Here is a 20,874-nt window from a genome sequence, read left to right as displayed (position 1 = left end):
AGTGGCATTGACGTATATAATATATAGATAATATATGCATGGGTGTTGTAATGGCAAGGGCGACAGTGACACTTGAACCTCAAAGCATGCAACGTGGCCAAGTTATTAGAAAATATAGTCATGATTACCAATAAGTTTGACATTTACTAGATTTTATGATTTTTTTGGTTAATTGATCACGATCTGTTTCTTACAATTAACATTAATAATGACCTACTACACATTTCATATTATAATCTTATTGACGACGTCGTACGTAGTAGTTGGAGTACTTGGAAAGTGATCATGAACATGATGAAATATCTAGGGTGGTTGATATATATATATATATATTATCTGATGATCATCTTCTTGATATAATAAAAATAACATAATTAATATATTATATATATATATATAACTTGTCTTATAAGTTTCTGTTACCAATGAAAGAGGTAACTGGCAAGAAAATACTAATAAAATAAAAAAATACAATAAAGGAGACATGAATTTCTAACTCTATGATCTCCAAAGAAAGAGGAATTTTAAAAAGGTGGGAGAAGATCATAGAACGAGATGACAGAATTTTAAACCCTCTTTTATGCATGGGTGTCGCTGTCTTTGATTTCCAAGTCCAACTAGGCAACTATAAGATTGTTGGAATTAGTCACACATGGCAACTATAATATTGTTGGAATTAGTCACACATGACAAGCACATACATATATACATACATATATATATTATCTAAATCTCTACTAATTTCTTGCTTAACGGTAACCGATTTAATTATTCCCGAGAAACTGCAACTGATCGATTACTATATATTTCAACCGGCCCGCACTCGTGAAGATGATGATCAAGATGATATGCTGATCGTCTTAAATTATTGATTTTTTTTTTCTAATTATCATGTATAATAGAGTTTGGTTGATGCCGAGTTGATTATAACTATATATGTTCCTTATATATAAATGAAAAAAATGCATTTTGATGTGCATATTTATAATTAAGTATGCATACGTTGGATGGTGATAACTTTAAATAAATTGAATGTCAATCAATAAATGACGTTACTTTGGCGCTGCATATATAGCTGCGGGTTTTTGACTTTGTCCATCGGCAAGATCATGTGCAACATTAACATAAGTTAATTACTGAGAAGAAATTAAGAAAGTACAGACATATATATTACACGTTGGTCGTGTCTGATACTGGTCATCATGTTGATGGCTACTTCTACATGACGAAACATGAGTACTGCAAATTACCTAGACTTGTGTCTTTTTTGAGTGATAAGTAGTACTTAACTTTCACGTACATTTTTATGATCTAACTGATAAGTTAAGGCCATGGAAAACAAATGGCCTCATTCCATGGACCATGTACGTACTACTCATCCTTATTTATATTCAATATTCCATTAATGATAGTCTGGAATCCATATACGACCTGCCAGCTGCAGCATGCTAGACAGCTAGCTAGCTAGGTTCTATATATACATATATATTCAAACTCTATATATACCTAAGTTCTAATTCCACCGATGAAGAGAAACCAAAAAACACAAAAAGAAAAGAAAAAAGAAGGATGAATATCATTATATACAGGGGATTAAAGATAAAGAGAGAGTGGAAGCTGGTATATAGATCAGAATCCTTTTTTACGACTCATGACATTTATATTAATTGCATATGATCATTATTTTGGTGTGACATTTATATTATCATGAATATTCCATTAATTATTATTATTAATTTCTGCAGCTAGATTAGATATATAATATATATATAACGAAGAAACGTCCAAGCATGCTGCAGCAATAATATCGTAATATAATTAATTAGATGCGCATGCATGTTTGTGGACACGTACGAGAGGCTAGCTAGCGTAGATCGACGTTGACCAACGGGACAGTGGCTGGGATACTACAACATATATATATATATATATATATATTTTCAATGCGCTCATCTCAAATATGACATATGACGGAAAGCTGGTTGGCCGCGTGCTGCTTTATTTGCATTCTCATCTATACAATTTGATAGCGAGAGAGAGAGAGAGAGAGAGCATATATATATATATATAAACAAAGTCATAAGCTACGTCGATACCCTCTAGAAGACGATCAACTTTTCAATCCATTTTGTACATCATTGTGATCTCATATATACATATATATTTTTTATATACACACACATATAATTATATATAATTGTACGTTTGACGTCTAATTTCACATAAAATGACAACAATTCGAGAGAATATTAACTCGTCCGATCATTTTATTCGACTCATGTCGGCCGACAATTCTGTACAGAAACCGGCCAGCTTCTTGCCTTTTGCATGACAAATATTTTTCACTTCACAAGAATCACAACCATTAATTACGTACGTTTGGGTGGTAAAAAGTGTTGGAAAGAATTATGAATAGTAGTAAAAAAGTAATAATATAATTCGAGAGAAATGCTAGCGTGTTGTCTAGTTTTGACCATCGGGCGTGCCTGCTAGCACAAATCTCATTTTTCATTTTTTTTATTCTTTTTTATTTTTACATTTTTTAACATATTTAAATATTTAAAAAAAATATACCAATACACTAAAAATTACTTTTTTAATTATTAAATAATTTTTTTTTTAAATTAAAATACACGAATGATCAAAATGAGAAAACAATCTCAGTTGACATACTAGGATTATTTATTTTCATGTGCCGCATGCCTATCCTATTAGCTAGAGATATTATTTATTTTCTTTCTATTATATATAAATTAAAAAATGGTTGGAAAAATTACTTTTTAATCTTATCGAATTTCAGACACTCATTTTCAGCCTCTTAATTATAACAATAATATATATATTATTATACTAATTTCTATGTTTTAAAAGTAGAATTATACCTTAATATTTTATCTTCAAACTCCCGTATAGTGTCCAATAATTTCATCGGACAAACTCCCAGGTTCTTGTTGATCTGTCATTTCGCATATCTATCTGTAGTACTACTACAGCTTGAAGCTGCACGCATGCATGCCGTGCAGCATTTAATTATATAGTATGCAAATTTGTGAAGCACTTTGCTTTTTAAAAAGTCGTGACCAAATTGTCGTACGTATTTGATTCCCAAAAATTGTAATTGGGAAATGATAAATACATAATATATTTCACAATATCTTACACAATAATATTGTAAGAGAAGGGGTATTTTTGTAAAATATCTTATAAAATTAATATCACTTTATAAAAATACTCCTATTTTATAACATATGTTGCCTAAAATATTGTGAAATGTGTTTTGTGTATGTAAACATGTGTTGTGTGTGGAATGTGAAATATTTCACAACATGTGTTGCGTAAAACATTGACTATCATACACGCACATGTTGATTGATGAGTCGGCACTCCAAAGTCCGAGACAGCTAGTAGTAGTAGTACTCGTGATGAAATGCATGGTTCCTTGTATTAGTTATATTTTGTTTTTAATTTTCGTATCATGTCGATCTTTGGGTCTGACGGCTTCGTGTGAATTAATAATTGTCAATGTTTAAGAAAACTGACTCACTGGCCTTTTGTCTGGACAATCAACTTTAAGTACTACTACTGTCGGTCTCCTTATCTAGCAAATAACGTCTAACATTTCAAACAAAACAACCAAACGCATTTCTTATTAAGTTGATAAATATATATATATATAGTAATCTTTCAATAATTGTTTGTAATTTATATATATAAACGTGACTTAATTACTCAAAAAATTGTTTAATGTTTTTTTGTTTACATTTAAAAGATTTATAAATTGCTAATTATTATTCCGTAATTGGTTCTAATTAATTTGATTTATTGCCTTTTTTTTTATAACATGATAAGAACACGCGGGGAACTAAGTAACATTAACTCAGAATTAGAACTATCATTTTTTTTTAAGTAGTAATTAAGATCCTCTGGAATTTTTATATACGGTATTTTATGATTTATCAGATGAATATTTCTTTAGTACTTATCCATCATTGTTTTCCATTTAATAATAAAATCTTTCTACAAGATTCATATATCACTTTCAAATCCGAATATTTATTAATTATCACCTTTCATTAGCCAAATCATTTTGGAAGTCATGTAAACAAAAGCGATTAATTTATGGAAAATTTTAATTGCAAGTAAACTTGTGCATGAATATGTGCATTAATTTATTGTGATTGGTCAAAAAATAAATTTTATTAAAAACAGTACTAATTTAACTTTTAAGTATGAAAGAATCAGTATTAATATATAGATTAGTACGTAACTTTACTTGTATGTAGCAAAACTCTTAATTTATACATGCTTATTTGTGATAACCGAAAAGAATAAATTCTGTAGGCATGCATGACGTCAGATTAAAGTAATGTTCAACATTATTTATTAGTTAAAATAATTATTTTTTATTAACAAAAAGTGATGTAACTAAATTATATTAATAGAGTTCACAAAAAAAATTATAAAAATGACTGCACTTAAAATTTTTATTAATTTTTTCTCCCGCTCGATCGTGTTTAGAGATAGAAATTAATACATGAAGTATTTAGAGTTATGATGTACTTTCAATTTTATTATAATTTTATGCACAAAATTAATTATATATATTTATTAAATTTAAATTTTATAATCTTCACACATTAGCATATATTATTATGTAAATAAAAATTAACCCTAGTTTTCTTTTTGATCTAGTTTATAACTTGTCCCTCCTTCCTCTTCGTTTACTCAATCATAAATTATAAGAATCAAACGGTAGTAGTAGCACTACTTCTCGATCGATGATCTATATTTCAAATGGCTCTATTTTTTTAAAGAAAAAATTTAATTGTAAGCGATTCTGTGTATTAATATATGCACATATCTAAAATGATTGATTAGAAAATCAAATTTTAAGAAAAATTATGTCAGTTTAAATTTTAAATATAAAAATAATAATATTAATATGCAAATTGGCACGCGAATTCGATTATATGCACTAAAACTCTTTTCCAAATAGATTTCAAAATGAAATGGAATATTAAGTAAAGGAGTCACACAACATATATATATATATATATATATATACACACACACGTACGCAAGAAAGGCAATGATCTTTCGATCTGTACGTACTTTATTTCTCTTGATCTTTTTATTTTTTTGTACGTATATATATCAGTTAATTAATTTGTTGTATGTCACATATGTAAGAGTACTCGGTAGCTGTACTTCGACGGTCAAAAATAGAAAAGAAGAAAGGCATGTCCAAATCGGTGGCTTGATTTTTCACATCCATAAGTAACATAAAATCCTTAGGATAAACTTTTTTAAAAATAATAAATTTGCAATGCTCAACTATATTTTAATTAAAATATAAAAAATTTTATATACAATTATTTTTATATACTTATTTATGCACTTTATTAATATGATTGATAATGTCACTTTTTTTAATATAAAATAATTATTTTAACTAATTATATTAATAAAATATATAAAAAAATATGTAAAATAACTCCATGTAGCAAAGCTCTTTTAATTGATGATATTGATAGAAGGAAACTTGGCTAGCTAATGAGTCCACCCTGCCACACAATATTCCACTAATAAAAAGCAACATGGCTATTCATTGAAGTATTTTCTTTTGGATAAGATCATAAAACACAGCTTGCCTATATATATATATATATACTCGATCCTTACCAATTAATAATTGAAGGATATGGGTTGGATTTAGGTGAAAAAATAGAGCCTAAATTTTAGAGAAAGGTAGATATATATATATATATAATATAGCATAACCGATATTCAAAATATCAGTTCCTAGAAAAGATCTCTAGAAGATATTCAAAATATCAGTTTCTAGAAAAGATCACAGAAAATATAGAAAGTTTTTATTTTATTGGCATATTTTCATAATACTTGCTTTTTCGGGCTTCTATTCTAATAAACGGACTGCAAGTCAACCATGACGTCTAAAGAAGAATATTAATTGCCCCCACCCTCTCTCTCTCTCTCTCTCTCGCACGCATGCGCGATGCTACTATCCTCTTTTGTGTCTATATATGTATGTAGCAAAGCTGATTCACTGAAAGGCTGCCACACCTCTTGCATGATTGCATCTCCATAACAAACTTGTACCTGTTGCTAAAAGACAGAGAAGGATCAGAAAATGGTAGTTGCCGGACCAGGTATCGGTGGTGGCGGTTCTCCTCTTCGGTGGACCGACATGAAGGGTCTGAGCCTCCAAGTTATCACCGGTCGGTGGTTCATGGTGTTTGCCTCATTTCTGATCATGTCCGCCGCAGGTGCCACCTACATGTTCGGTTCCTACTCCAACGACATCAAATCCGTTCTCGGTTATGACCAAACCACCCTCAATTTGCTCAGCTTCTTCAAGGACGTGGGCGCTAATGTTGGCGTCCTCTCTGGCCTGATCAACGAGGTCACGCCCCCGTGGGTGGTTCTGTCCATTGGTGCAGTCCTCAACTTTTTCGGGTACTTCATGATGTGGCTTGCTGTGACCAAAAGAATTGCAACGCCCCAAGTTTGGCAAATGTGCATGTACATTTGCATTGGAGCAAACTCGCAGTCTTTTGCCAACACTGGCTCCCTTGTCCCATGCGTAAAGAACTTCCCGGAAAGTCGAGGGGCTGTGTTGGGGATTTTAAAGGGATACGTGGGTCTCAGTGGCGCTATAATCACACAAATATATCATGCTATCTATGGGGATGACGCGAAGTCTTTGATTTTGCTTATAGGGTGGCTTCCTTCTGCTATATCTTTAGTTTTTCTTCGAACTATTCGGTACATGAAGGTCATTCGGCAGCCGAACGAACTCAAAGTTTTCTACAATTTCCTCTATATTTCACTCGGTCTTGCAGGTTTTTTGATGATTATGATCATACTACAGAACCAAGTGACGTTCACGCAGGGTGAGTATGGTGGGACCGCCACGGCAGTGGTTATCTTACTCTTTCTACCACTCGCTGTTGTTATTTTGGAAGAGTATAAGCTTTGGAACACCAAGAAACTAGAGATGAATAACACGGCACCCTTGAAAATAATCACTGAGAAGCTGAACCCAGATCAGGCCGCCCCATCTGCACCAGCAGCATCTTCCGGTGCCACAACAAATTCACTCCCCGATCAACCGAGCTCCGAAAAGCAAGTTTCTTGTTGGAAAAATGTATTCAGGCCGCCAGACAGAGGGGAGGATTACACCATACTCCAAGCACTTTTCAGCATTGACATGCTGGTTCTTTTCATGACAGCAATTTGTGGTGTTGGGGGAACGTTAACGGCCATAGACAACTTGGGACAGATTGGGAAATCTTACAAGTATCCAAAGCAAAGCACAAGCACTTTCGTGTCGCTCGTGAGCATCTGGAATTATCTTGGACGGGTAGCCTCGGGATTTGGCTCAGAAATTGTTCTAAAAAAGTACAACTTCCCTCGGCCCCTCATGCTCACTCTGACCCTCTTACTATCATGTGCTGGTCATCTTATAATCGCGTTCAACGTCCCAAATGGACTTTACGTAGCATCGGTTATCATTGGGTTTTGTTTTGGTGCACAATGGCCATTACTTTTCGCAATAATTTCCGAACTTTTTGGCCTCAAGTATTACTCTACTTTGTACAATTTTGGGTCGGTGGCCAGTCCTATCGGACTATATTTGCTCAATGTGAAAGTCACCGGGAATTTATACGACAAGGAGGCTGAGAAGCAAATGGCAGCATTGGGGCTGAAAAGGGAAGCTGGTAAGGAGTTAGATTGTACTGGGGTCGAATGCTTCAAGTTGTCTTTCATTATAATTACGGCGGCGACTTTATCCGGTGCAATTGTATCGCTCATTTTGGTGCTCCGGACAAGGAAGTTCTATAAGAGTGACATTTATAAGAAGTTCCGGGAACAGGCCGCGAAGGCGGCCGAGACGGAGATGGCGACGACCACAAATGGTACAGGACCATCGTAGTCAAAAGTATGGTCGATGCCTAGATAATACCGTCCTAGCCTGCATGCCGATAACAACCAAGTTTTATATATATATATATATTTAATTAGGGAAAAAAATTGCAAAAGGATAATCATCATGTATAGGTATAAACGTAACGAAGATGTAAAATGGGGAAGTACGTTAGTATAGGCCCATTGGTTTGTATGTAATGTAACACACATGTATTAATTCAGTGTGATATTGGGATATTTTTCTTTAGTTTAATTTCTTGCTATTTCATGCTTTTTATTTTATTTTTCTTTATCTAGGCGAGGCAATATATACATGTTATTTCTAGATCAGGTACGTACGCGCGGCATTTTTTTTTTTAATTGTGTTTGGAATTAATTTATGATGAAAAATATTTTGCGTCTTCATGATTTTAATTAGCATTATCGTTTTATAAATATTTATTGACTTTGTATCAAATAACTGGAAACAAATATTTCTTATTTTATTTATGCATCTTAATTATTCGATGATATATATATATATATATAAATAATGATAGCTATTAATTAGGTAATTAGTTGGTGGGTTGGACGTTGCGGCCAATTTGGCTATTGCCATTAATTTCTTTCAAGCTAGGTTCCTATATATCATTGATGCTCAGATCATGTAATTAAATATATATAAATATAAAATATTCTATATATATAATTATTTTTATGTATTTTTTATATATTTTATTAATATAATTAACTGTATCATTTTTTTAAATATAAAATAATATATCTAAAAGAAGCATAATACTGTTTAAAGAGAGAGAAGTGTAAAACTGATATTTACTTGATATTAAGATGTAATTAAAGATAATATATTCTCTCGGGTGTGCTTTTAATAATTAAAAAGAAATATTTTAAATATATAAGGTTACATAAAAATAATATTATAAATTAACGTATTTTTATATAATTTATAAAATTATTTTTATTAAAAAATAAATCCAATAAATTATATAAATTTATAAGATTACTGTTATATAATCATTTTGCAGCTAAGCAGTACTCGTAATTAAATGAGTCAACTGGACTTGCAGCATCTGTAAATGAGGGGGGAAGCAATACCAATTAAATCTGGTATAGTCGTACAGATAGACCGGACCAGGCTAGCAGCTAGTCAAGTATGCATGTCACCACCTTCCCTACCCTCCCATTAACTTCCAGAAAGCACCTGCACGTACAGCTCAGTTTATGGTGAGAGAAAGATAAAAGGGAACCTAGATGTACGTGTAAGTTTGGCGTATATATATATTTCTTTAATTTAGATAAATTTATTAAAATCTTGAAAATATTAATTTTTTAATAATAAATTTATTATTTTTTAAAACGAGTGCACATAATTTTTATAGTTTAAACTATACTTAATATTACTATAAATTAAGGTAAAGTTTTCTATTAATGTGATCTACGAAGTTCGTAGTTATCCATGGTTGTCCAATGAATGGATTCCCTGACCTGTATATAACTTCTTTTAATCTAAGACCATTTACCCCGTCAAGAAAATTGTGATGAAGTGGATAACTGGGTGCAAGAGTTGAACGGATGAGGCATTCTTCATGTCCTCATATATATTTTATAGTCAAAGTGACAGATTGTGTTGGACCTATCTAGCTTATATAGGAGAAAATTAAATCATGTACAATCACAAATATAAAGTATATATAGTTTTGTTTTATTTTTCGGCTAAAGACCTAGTTAGCTGCATGGCTTCCTACACATTATATATATTATATATGACTAATTAAAGAAATTAGCCTCGGTCTTACTTTTATGGCTTCCTCATGCTTTGGCCTTCTTTGCTGAGTACTTTTAGATTATGTAAAGGTCAGTAGTATTTGACGACCAAGACTCAATTAAGGAGCCTAATTAGAACCATATCGCATGAAGTTCCAACATGCTCGACTCCTTTAGTCCCAACATCTCGATCTGTGACCTGCATGCATATGGTCTGGTCTGTACCTTTATTGTTACTTTTGGGTCATTTGATCATTCCTTGGTTCATCCATTCATTAATATAATATAGTACTGGAAATTCACGAGAGCACAAACTCCAGCTAGTTCTCGTGAAACCACATTAATATTTGAAAGTTGGCTCTTAACATTTTTCTATTCCGAGGCCTCGTTAGCTATATATGATGAAATTAAGAAGAAGAGATGAAATAGCTCAAAAACACACGGCCAAATAAATAAGTTTACAAGTAAATTATTGATCATTAAAAATTACTATATATGACGAAGCAATTTGAGAATTAAGCAATCAAGTACCGTTCGATCAATCCAAACTCTACTTGTTTTTTTCTGTTTAAAAGCGACAATGCTTCAATCTCTATCTATATATGTCTCAGAGTCTCTTACGCATACGCACACGCAATTATTTTGTGTCTATAACTATAGTTTTTTCTTCAAGAAAAAACTCGCAAGAAGTACCACTGTTTGGTGCGGCTAACAGAGTACTGAAAGAAATGGAGCCTGCTAGACCTAGTGGCGGTAGTGGAGGCCTGGCTAGCAAGAAGCAGTTCATCACCCAAGTGCTCACAGGGCCATGGTTCTCGGTTTTCGCATCATTGCTAATCATGTCCACCGCCGGCACACCCTACGCTTTTGCACTGTACTCTGACGTCCTCAAATCCGTCCTCGGATATGACCAGAGCACCCTCAACTTGGTCAACTTCTTCAAGGACGTTGGTACCAACGTCGGCGTCCCAGCCGGCCTCATCGCCGAGGTAACACCCACGTGGTTTGTTTTATCACTTGGTGCAATCATCAACTTTTTTGGGTACTTAATGATATGGCTGGCCGTGACCGAGAGAATGGCAAAGCCCCACGTATGGATGATGTGCTTGTACATCTGTCTTGGGGCAAATTCAACGGCTTTTGCCAACACTGGAGCACTCGTCACCTGCGTGAAGAACTTCCCAGAAAGCCGCGGGATCGTGTTAGGCCTTCTAAAGGGATACGTGGGCCTTAGTGGTGCTATACTCACCCAACTCTACCATGCTATCTATGGTAACGACTCAAAATCTTTGATTTTGCTAGTAGGATGGCTTCCGGCCGCGATATCTTTCGCTTTTCTACGAACTATAAGAACCATGAAGTTCAATAAGCTGCAGAACGAGGTCCAAGTTTTCTATAATTTCTTATATATATCACTTGGCCTCGCCGGGTTTCTTACGATCATGATTGTAGTACAGCAAAAGGCTACGTTCACGAAGAGCGAGTACAGTGGCAGTGCAGCTATGGTAATTTTCTTGCTCTTTCTTCCGCTTGCTGTCGTTATCATGGAGGAGAGTAATATTTGGAAGAGCAAGAAATTATCGGTCAATGACTCTTCCAAGGCGCTGAAAATAATCACCGAGAAGCCGAGCACGGAAACTAGTACTGAACTCTCCGTTCCCCAAGCTTGCAGTAATACTCCTGCGACAATCAATTTGGCCCCTGAACGAGATGCAAGAAATCAAGTTTCATGTTGGGGAACCATATTTACGCCGCCGGATAGAGGGGAAGACTATACCATACTCCAAACACTCTTCAGCATCGACATGTTGATACTATTTTTTTCGGCAATTTGTGGCGTTGGAGGCACCTTAACGGCCATGGACAATCTGGGACAGATGGGAACGTCGCTCGGATACCCAGCTCGCAGCATAAGCACCTTTGTCTCTCTTGTAAGCATATGGAATTATCTTGGGCGGGTGGTGTCGGGTTTGGTCTCCGAAATTCTTTTGAAAAAATACAAATTCCCACGCCCTCTCCTGCTCACTCTAGTCCTCCTTTTCGCATGCGTTGGTCACCTTCTGATTGCTTTTAATCCTCCTGGTGGTCTCTATGTGGCATCCATAATCATCGGGTTTACTTTTGGGGCACAATGGCCGTTAATTTTCGCAATAATTTCTGAAATTTTTGGCCTTAAATACTACTCGACTCTGTACAATTTTGGGTCAGTGGCTAGCCCAATTGGATTATACATACTCAACGTTAGGGTAACTGGACATTTATACGACAGGGAGGCTGAGAAGCAGCTGGCCGCTTTGGGACACGAGAGGAAGCCTGGGGAGGCTTTGAACTGTACTGGGGTATATTGCTTCAAACTGTCTTTCGTTATAATTACGGCAGTGACGTTGCTTGGCTCGCTTGTTTCCCTCGTGCTGGTGCTCAGGACTAGGAAGTTTTACAAGAGTGACATTTACAAGAAGTTCCGGGAGAATGGGCCAGCAGCCGAGGAGGTGGCGATGGCTGGAAAATCCTTCGAGACCAATGGTACTGTCCAGAGCCGCTGACTTTATGACAATGTACGAAAGTGAAAAGATCTTAGAGGGAAGAGATCACAGATCATGGGCACGTACGTTTATTTGAGGATCGGAACAGATACTTCAGTTTATTTGAAGGAAAATATTTTATTTATAAAAAAATTATATAAAAATAATTTTATAAATTGATGTGTCTTAATATTTTAATATAATTTATTAAATTGTATAGTTATTTTTATTATAAAATTGATCTAACATATTAAATAAAACTAAATCAATTTATAAAATTATTTTTATGCTATTTCTTTATAGATTGAGCAGTACTCTTATTTTTAATGCAAATATCGTTTTCCTTTTAGTTCTTTGCTTTTCGTATACGAATTACTCCAAACATCCTCCGCAAAGGGGAAAAAAAATCAGTTACATATGAAGTAGAATTATCTCCTAATTGTCTTATAATTAAATTCCTTTTATTCTAGATTTTTCTCTACATATATATACACTATTTCTTCGGATGAGAATTTAATTTGGAAAACGAGAGAGATGTTCTCTAATTAAATCATTTAATTTTCTATATGATTCAGCCTTTATTTCATAAGTTTCCTTCCATATAAAAGCTGTCTCGTAGTACTGTTTTGTAAGTTTACACAATCTGATTCTTTTTTAGTCAAAAGAAAGTATATATATAGTGGCTGGTGGATGATGATCAATGATCATGGTTAACACCACAGTTGAAACAAGTTTTTATTTGGCTGAAAAGGATAAAAATATAAGAGAGAGAAAGAGAGAATAGAAAAATGTTTGTGAACAGGGGTGTTTGCTAGATTCACGCCCAAAGAGAGTGTTACTAAGTTAATAACCATGCATTTAATAGGCGCCACGTTTACACGTAATCGTGAAGCGTGGACAGCTACACACCTAGAGGGGGACAGTGCAGCAGATTATCAACGATGTTATAGCCCATATTATAAGAAGGTTAATCGACGAACGGGATAGCACCGTCAAGCCCAATGAGTAGCGGGAACGACGTTGTTGAGCAGATCTTGAAGGCCAGCACGACTCTATTTGGTAACCGTCAAGTATAACAGGACATATAAAACGATAGTTGGGATAAACCCTACAGCTCTGAGGTGAGTATCATGTCAAATAAATAAGGTAAAAAGGGCAACGAGATTAGATCCAAGGATATAATTATTATTAGTATTTATCGATAATCTATTGTACCTATATATACAATACGAAAGGGTGAGGAGTGCAACTAACTACTCATTAAACCAGAATTTTAATAGTAATTCAGTCTACATATCATTGATTTAGACATAGAAGATACCGTCACAACTCTCAGGAGGATTGCCGGAACCACACTTCGATATGGCTCTTGGAGGGTCGGGACAGTCACATGGCTAACCTACTTGCATGCCTTGGCTCAGGCTCTGACACGTAGCGGACACCCATGGAGGCTACTGGCCATGCACAAACTATGCATGCAGGACTGTGCATGCCCTTCAGCATGCACCTGCGCACAGGCATGTGTGCCCCAGCACCACTTAGTGAGGCTAGTGGCATGTCCTCGGGCACGACATCCAGCGCACGGCTCCAGCCCCCTTGTAGTCCCAGTGCCCAAACCATCAGCTAGGGCCATGCATGCCCATAGCCCAAGCCACCAGCTCAAGCCATGCAGGACCACAGCTCAGGCCACTTGACTGGGCACCACAGCAGCATCACGACATCACCATGTGCCCACCATCAAGATTAGACTTAGCATCATGCCATGATCACCATCAGCAGGCCGCGCACAATGCCATGTCGTGCCCACCATCAGACCAATGCATAGCACCATGCCATGCCATGCAGCGAGCTGCGAACTAGACCATGACTAGTCTAGTAGTGGGCCATGCACCACCATAGCCCACCATGGGCTAATTATCTATTTTATTATTTTTATTTGTTTTATTTAATTACTTGTTTATTTATTATTTTATTTGTTTTATTTATTTATTTTAATTTTCTAGGAACCTTTTGGGAGTTTCTAAATTGTAAACTCTATAAATATGACCCTTAGTCATTTCATTAGGATCTTTTGTCATTTTGAACACTTGAGTGGCCAGCCATAGGGTTGGATTTATCATTCGGTGCTTTTGTACTTGGGCTTCTTGGGGTATAATTCATGAATCGTTAAAAATGATCACACCTTAAAATTCGTGAATATGTATGATTCTATTTATTTTTTAATATATCTTGAGATTTCCTTTCAATTTTTGTGCAATTCGTGAATCAAAGATTGCTTGGTTCCTTTGTTTGTTTGCATTTTCTCTTTGTAATTGTTGTCGAGTGTGTTGGATTGGATTGTTGTTGTGAAGAGCCGAATCCTTCATTGGGATTCTCGGCTTGGTGTTGTGGATCTCAAGATCTATTCTGTTTATGTAATTTTTTCACATGTTCATAAGTTTTTCTTGAGACTTATTGAAGTTTCCCTCTTTCCAAACACCATTCAGCCATCCCTTCCCTTTGCCCTTCACGCCACCCCTAATTGCCATAAGTCACAAAACCCTAGCCTCATACCAAGCCTACACGCCATTCCCTATCTCCCATATCCAAATGAGCCACAAAAAACCTTAGATCTCACTTGAACCATTTGGCCATAGCCTCCTTGGCTTGAACGAAACCCTAGATCCTATTTTCTCTCATCTTAATTTTTCATAATTTGTGTGATTGGTCAATAGCCCTTGATTGACTTACTCAAATTCCATTTCCCACCAAAACAAATCAATCCCATTTCCTCCTATCCATTTTCGGCTAGCCTTGTCCAATCTAGATCTCACATCTCAAACTCCTACATTTTAGGAATTGCAAAATCCCTAACTTGTAGGAGATCTATATGCCACATTTGCCCTAGCTATGTACCCCCATTTGCCTTGGCCAAAACTCACACTAAACCCTAGCCTTAATCACTCATCAATCAACCCTAACACACAAGTGGCGCCTAGCATACCCATTGAGCTTTTGGCCGTGCACCATCACCACCTTACTGGAGATCGCCTAGCCTCAATTCACCAACGCTCTATTCGGGCTACACGTGATCTAGACCAAACAATGAGTCATATCGATCATTTGAGGAACAACAAGGAGAAGATAAATCCTTAGTGTGTGAGGGCTTGACTGATGTCTCCAACACTAAACTGGTGCTTTAATTGAGAGTCTCATCGGGAGACTCTTAATTGGTAGAATTTTTGAGAAGTTCTCACTTCTCCAAGAGGTAAACGACGCACTAAGTCAACCCTTGTGAATTTGATTGGGAGATCCACAGAGGATCTCGACATTGTTTATTATTATTAGATTGTGAATTTGATTATTGAAGTTTGCGAGTTGAGGAGGAAGTCGGAGTAGTGTGACTTGAATGGGTCAGCCACCCTTGAAGGTGGAGGACCTGTGGTTAGACTTGTGCTTGTGCAAGACAAGAGGGGTTGTCCATCCACAAAAATAGGCAACTCAAGGTTCAACTTTTGAGGCAAAATGGTTGTTGCAAAATGACATTTGAGTTAGCTCAAAGAAGGAACAACAGGATCAACCAAGAACGTGTAATGGCTAAAGAAGCAAAGTTTAAAGTTATGGAAAAGAAGTATAAGGGAACATTATTCTTGTCATGGTTATGTATTGTTGTACTTTGTGCTGTAATTATGTTGAAGTTTGAACGATAATCAGCTCAATGAATGTAATCCTTGAAAATGAACTTGATGATGTAATCCTTGAAAATGAGCTTGATGTTGTTTGCTTGATGGTTGTGGTCTATAACTTTCTTTTTGGTGAATTTGGAGATGTTTGTCAAATTGGAAACTTGTGAATATTGCTCAAAACAGGGGGTTCTTGAAAATGAACAAAAACTGCATTTTCATTTTTCAGAATACTCTCATATGACAATGTCCAAAACCATATATAAGATTCTTTAAAGTATATATTGCCAATTACAAGTATCATATATTAATATTTACTTAATGCTTAGTTAATCAGCCTAGCTAGCTTGTACCAAAATCTGGGGGTTAATATTTTAATATTTAGTTTGTGTTTATTTTAATATTTCGAGTCTTTGACCGTCCCTGACCAATAATAGCAAAAAATCTTAGCTTCTAGGCAAACCAAATGCAGCTTTTTTTAGCTCAAATATTATGAAGTCCTTGACCAAATGAGCAAAGAAACAGAGCACCTGAGTTGAGCAAAAAAAACAGAGCACCTGGGTTGACTACACCAAAAACAAAGCTTAGAAATAAATCTGTGTCACTTGCTAAATATAATTCCTTGTACAAAAGCTAACCAAATAGCCAGCTATTAAACAGAGCACCTGGGCTGAGTATGGCAACAAAGATGTTCTCACAAAAATACTTTAATTACTACATCTAATTACATGATCTGAGTAAGAAATTAAGTCAAGAATTTATGTACTTGCTGAATCACAAGTAGCAGAATTTTATATAGCTTTAAATATCAATTTGGAATCTTCATTCTATAATACCCTCATATCTAACCATATCTAATTACATGATCTGAGCAAGAAATTAAGCGAAGAACATCTGCCATGTTCTCTGAATCCCAAGTAACAAAATTTTATACAGCTCTCGTGCCCTGAGTAGAAATTAGATCACTTCCTCTCTTTGTTGGCCAAATACATAGGTTGAAATCAAATGTACCAAATCCATAGAGGTCAAAATACATAGTACCAAGTAAATAGCTTCAAATACATAGTACCAAATAAATAGCTCCAAATACATAATACCAAATACATAGTACCAAATAAATAGCTCCAAATACATTGACGTCAAAAATTCAACAGCACCATCACTTTCCATATTGAACTCCTGTAACATTAAAAATATCAAATAAATATACATGGTAATAAGCACATAAATTCAACAACTCCCAACTAATTCACTCACCATCATATGATATGTTCTTCAAGATCCACCCTTTGTGATGTGTCTTCATTTATGTTTTCAAGATTCCTACATGGAAGACAATAAAAGTGTTATTCAGATGACTAACACAAGAGGGGAGGTGAATTGAGTTGTATTAAAAAAAATAACAATTATAAATCAAATATAAAATATAAAATATAAACAAAATATAAAATAGCAATAAATATAAAGAATAAGGGTAAGAGAAGCAAACTCAGTATGTTAATGAGGTTCGGCTCCACTGTCTATGTCCTCGCCTCAAGCTATCCCTTGAGAATTCCTAAATTCACTATTCAATCTCCTTCAGGTGGAGATAGAAACTTATTACACCTTTGAACAACACTGCTTCAAAGGATCCGTGTAGAACACCCTCTACACTTGCAATCACTTTACATGTGGTGATTCAACTATTCCCTGTGTAGAACACTTTCTACACGCGTAAGGGTTATACACACCATTTTACTGATACAAGAGCTGATAGTGGGTAGGTTATCAGAAAACAATCATCAATGAGTGAAATAAGAACAATATAGCGCAAACTATATCTCTCAAAATGAATAAAGATTAAGGCTCAATGCTTAGAGAAGAAAAAATGAAAGTTTTGAATGAATGTTGTATGCTCTGAATGTTGTAAATGTGAAACTCTCAAATAATCTATTTATAAGCATATAAGACTTCATATTCAAATTTAAAAAGATTCACACGTCAAAGACAACATCATTCACTTCTTCAAAAAATTTAAATAAAAGGTTCTTCTTTTTTAATTATCAAAGACAACATCATTTATTTTTCAAAAATTTCAAACCTAATTTTTTACTTTTGGCATATGACAAAAAGAGCACATTTTCCTTTTCAAAAAATTTAAATCTAATCTTTTACTTTTTGCATATGACAAAAGGAGCATACTTTACTTTTCAAATTTTTCAAACAAAATTATCTACTTTTTGCATAAGTCAAAAAAAGTATCAATCACTTTTGAAAATATTCAAATAAAACACGCACATGTGAAAGATGACAATCAATCATTTTTAATATTTTCAAAGTTTAACCCTTTAATCAAGGTATGCACATGTGAAAGATGACAATCAATCATTTTTCAAAATTTTTAAATTTAATTTTTAAAATATTCATGTACATGTGGAAAATGTATTTTAATGTTTTATGATAAAATATTAATTTTGAGTCTTAATCCTAATTTCAAATTTTTAAGAGATTTACAACATTACTTTATGACTTTAATGTGAACTCGTTCCCTTCTTGCTCATGCTTGTTTCCTTGATGTGCTTGACTCCATTGTGTAGACAACTTGAACTTGAGACTCCTTTATTCTTTGAATTTATTTGTTATCATCAAAATCCATGTGTAGATATAAAATTACACAAAATTTGAAACATTGGGTTAAACAAAAAGTATAAAAATTAAACTTATTAGATTAAAACAAAATCAAAAGTTTCTGATAAGTACTATATCCCAACGAAGGGCAGTTGTTCTTTGTATGGCCCTCAATCTTGCAAATGCTACAATGCATTTTCTTTACTGCTTGAGTTTCTTTCTGGTTTTTTACTCTCAACAATTTTGGTTTTCCTTTCGTTGGCACTCATTGAGAATCTTGTACAGTTTGTGAGAAATGATCTTAACATAGGAGAATCATTACGTGACATGTCTTCACCTTCTAATTTTTTTTCCAACATCTTCCATCAAAAGCAACTCCTTGTGTACCTTCTCTAAGGTAAGAAAAAGGTGATTCATTCTAAAACTTGATTGTGAGCCAAGTTCTACAATATTGTAAAACTGTATCATTAACTTATTTTTTAGCATTATCGGTTCTTTTTGTGTCATTACATGTCCCTCAGAAACTGGTATTTCAAGTATTACTCAACTCTTAGCATTGATTGTACATCTCTCTACCACATAGTGAGAATGCAACACATTTAATTTTGATTTTTTTACAAGGACACATAGGATATGCCTATAAACAATATCCAAAAGCTCAAACATATGGCATGTACATATTGTCTTTACTTCTCTACTCTCCAAAGTCACATAATAAACACGTTTATTTTTGCTATTAGATGTCACCTCATACATCTTACTTTCACCCTCTTTTTAACCTTTGGAAGCTTTGTACCGTTAGCTATTAAATAGCTCATCTTGAAATATTTCGAAAGACTTCCTAGTGTACACTTTGGCCGCCTCTTCTTCAATTTTCCAATATGTTTTCAAAATTGCCCTAGTCGATTTTGTTCTCACATCCTTCCATTTCTCTTTAAAATAGCGTGCATCTAAGGCTTTTTCGTACTGATGCACAAAGTCACTCACCATAATTTAAACGAACATAATCCTTAAAAAATTTATTCATACTCTCACTCATTTTCGTGATTGACATACTAGCAAAAAACGTGGTTCGCAAATAAGCGAGATGTAACAGCCCGCTAGAAATTCAATTGTGAAATTTCTATTAACTTTAGGAACCTCGTGAAGACCCCATAAGTTTTCACGAATCCATTAATTGTATAGGTTTTTGTCTAACTACATAGTTAGTGTTATTATTTACTATGGTATCAGAAGTGTGTTTTTGATTATTGGAGATAGTTAGAAGTGTCAAAATCTATTATGGTTTGTGCCATTAGACTCGGGGGGTTATTTAAGGTCTTATGGCGTAATAACATTTTTTCATATTTTCGGACAAAACGTCTGTTCAAAACTGTAAATATTATTGGATAAAAATATCTTAAAATAATTTTGTGGATATTATTAGATAAAAATATTTAAACTAATTTCATAGATATTATTAGGTAAGAGAGTCCTACACTCCACTCTCACTCCAGGTAAGAGAGTCTTACACTTAACTCTCACTTCAGATAAGAGAGTCCTACACTTAACTCTCACTCCAGCCTCATCTCTTCCATATCTCATCCATAAGTATCTCCAGCCACCTCTCCCCACGAAATTATATTTATTTATACTTTCCATTAAAAGAATATCAAACACTATCTCTCGGACAGCTTTTAAGAGTTCTTTTGCAAGCCCATTTCGAAAAATTTTTCCTCGTGATCGCGCTTAAAGTTTTATAAGAAACGCGGAGATCGAGGTAAGTTAGCTTTTAACTTACTAGTAGTCTACTGTGTATGTGTGCTAAGTAAAGGAACTACAGTGTATGTCTGTGTGTTATCATATATGTCATGCCATGCCAAGTTATCACGTAATTGTCTATTATACAGAATTTATTCTGTCATCAATTTTTATCTGTTACATAATATATTCTCTCATGTATTACTGTACCTTACAAGTACGTCATGCTAAGTATACTATCTATTACATATAATGTCAAGTCATATAATATTTATTGTTGCAAGTATGTCATGTTAAATATGTTGTCTATTATATGTTATGCCATGTTACGAAATGTTTCTATCTCAAGTTGGTCATGTATTTCAAGTTATGTTCAAGTCACGTTATGTTACGTCAGGGCTTCAGTCATTTCGTATTCCAGTCACGTTTCATCTTGATTACTTATGTATAGGGTCACAACAATTGTGACGCATACACTACTTTAGACACAGCAATTGTGACACGTAAAATACATGGGGCCACAACAACTGTGGAGTATGTATTTACACGTAGAATACCTGGGGCCACAACAACTGTGGAGTATGTATTTTTCATGTTAAGTCAAATTTGTGTAGAATACATGGGGCCAC

At 34.5% G+C, this 20,874-nt stretch overlaps 2 protein-coding genes across 2 annotated transcripts; both read left to right on the top strand.

Annotated features, from left to right (window-relative positions):
* The first annotated feature begins 6,007 nt into the window (after positions 1–6,007).
* LOC122288391 (protein NUCLEAR FUSION DEFECTIVE 4-like) lies at positions 6,008–8,203 on the top strand. The gene has a single exon (XM_043095561.1). The coding sequence runs from the start codon at positions 6,152–6,154 to the stop codon at positions 7,955–7,957; it is 1,806 nt and encodes a 601-aa protein (XP_042951495.1). The 5' UTR covers positions 6,008–6,151; the 3' UTR covers positions 7,958–8,203.
* Positions 8,204–10,377: 2,174 nt separating this feature from the next.
* Positions 10,378–12,440, top strand: LOC122288375. The gene has a single exon (XM_043095560.1). The coding sequence runs from the start codon at positions 10,443–10,445 to the stop codon at positions 12,255–12,257; it is 1,815 nt and encodes a 604-aa protein (XP_042951494.1). The 5' UTR covers positions 10,378–10,442; the 3' UTR covers positions 12,258–12,440.
* The last annotated feature ends 8,434 nt before the right edge of the window (positions 12,441–20,874 follow it).

The sequence above is a fragment of the Carya illinoinensis genome, chromosome 1 (genome assembly GCF_018687715.1).
Source record: "Carya illinoinensis cultivar Pawnee chromosome 1, C.illinoinensisPawnee_v1, whole genome shotgun sequence".
Taxonomy (NCBI): Eukaryota; Viridiplantae; Streptophyta; class Magnoliopsida; order Fagales; family Juglandaceae; genus Carya; species Carya illinoinensis.
This window is presented reverse-complemented; position numbering and strand designations above follow the sequence as displayed.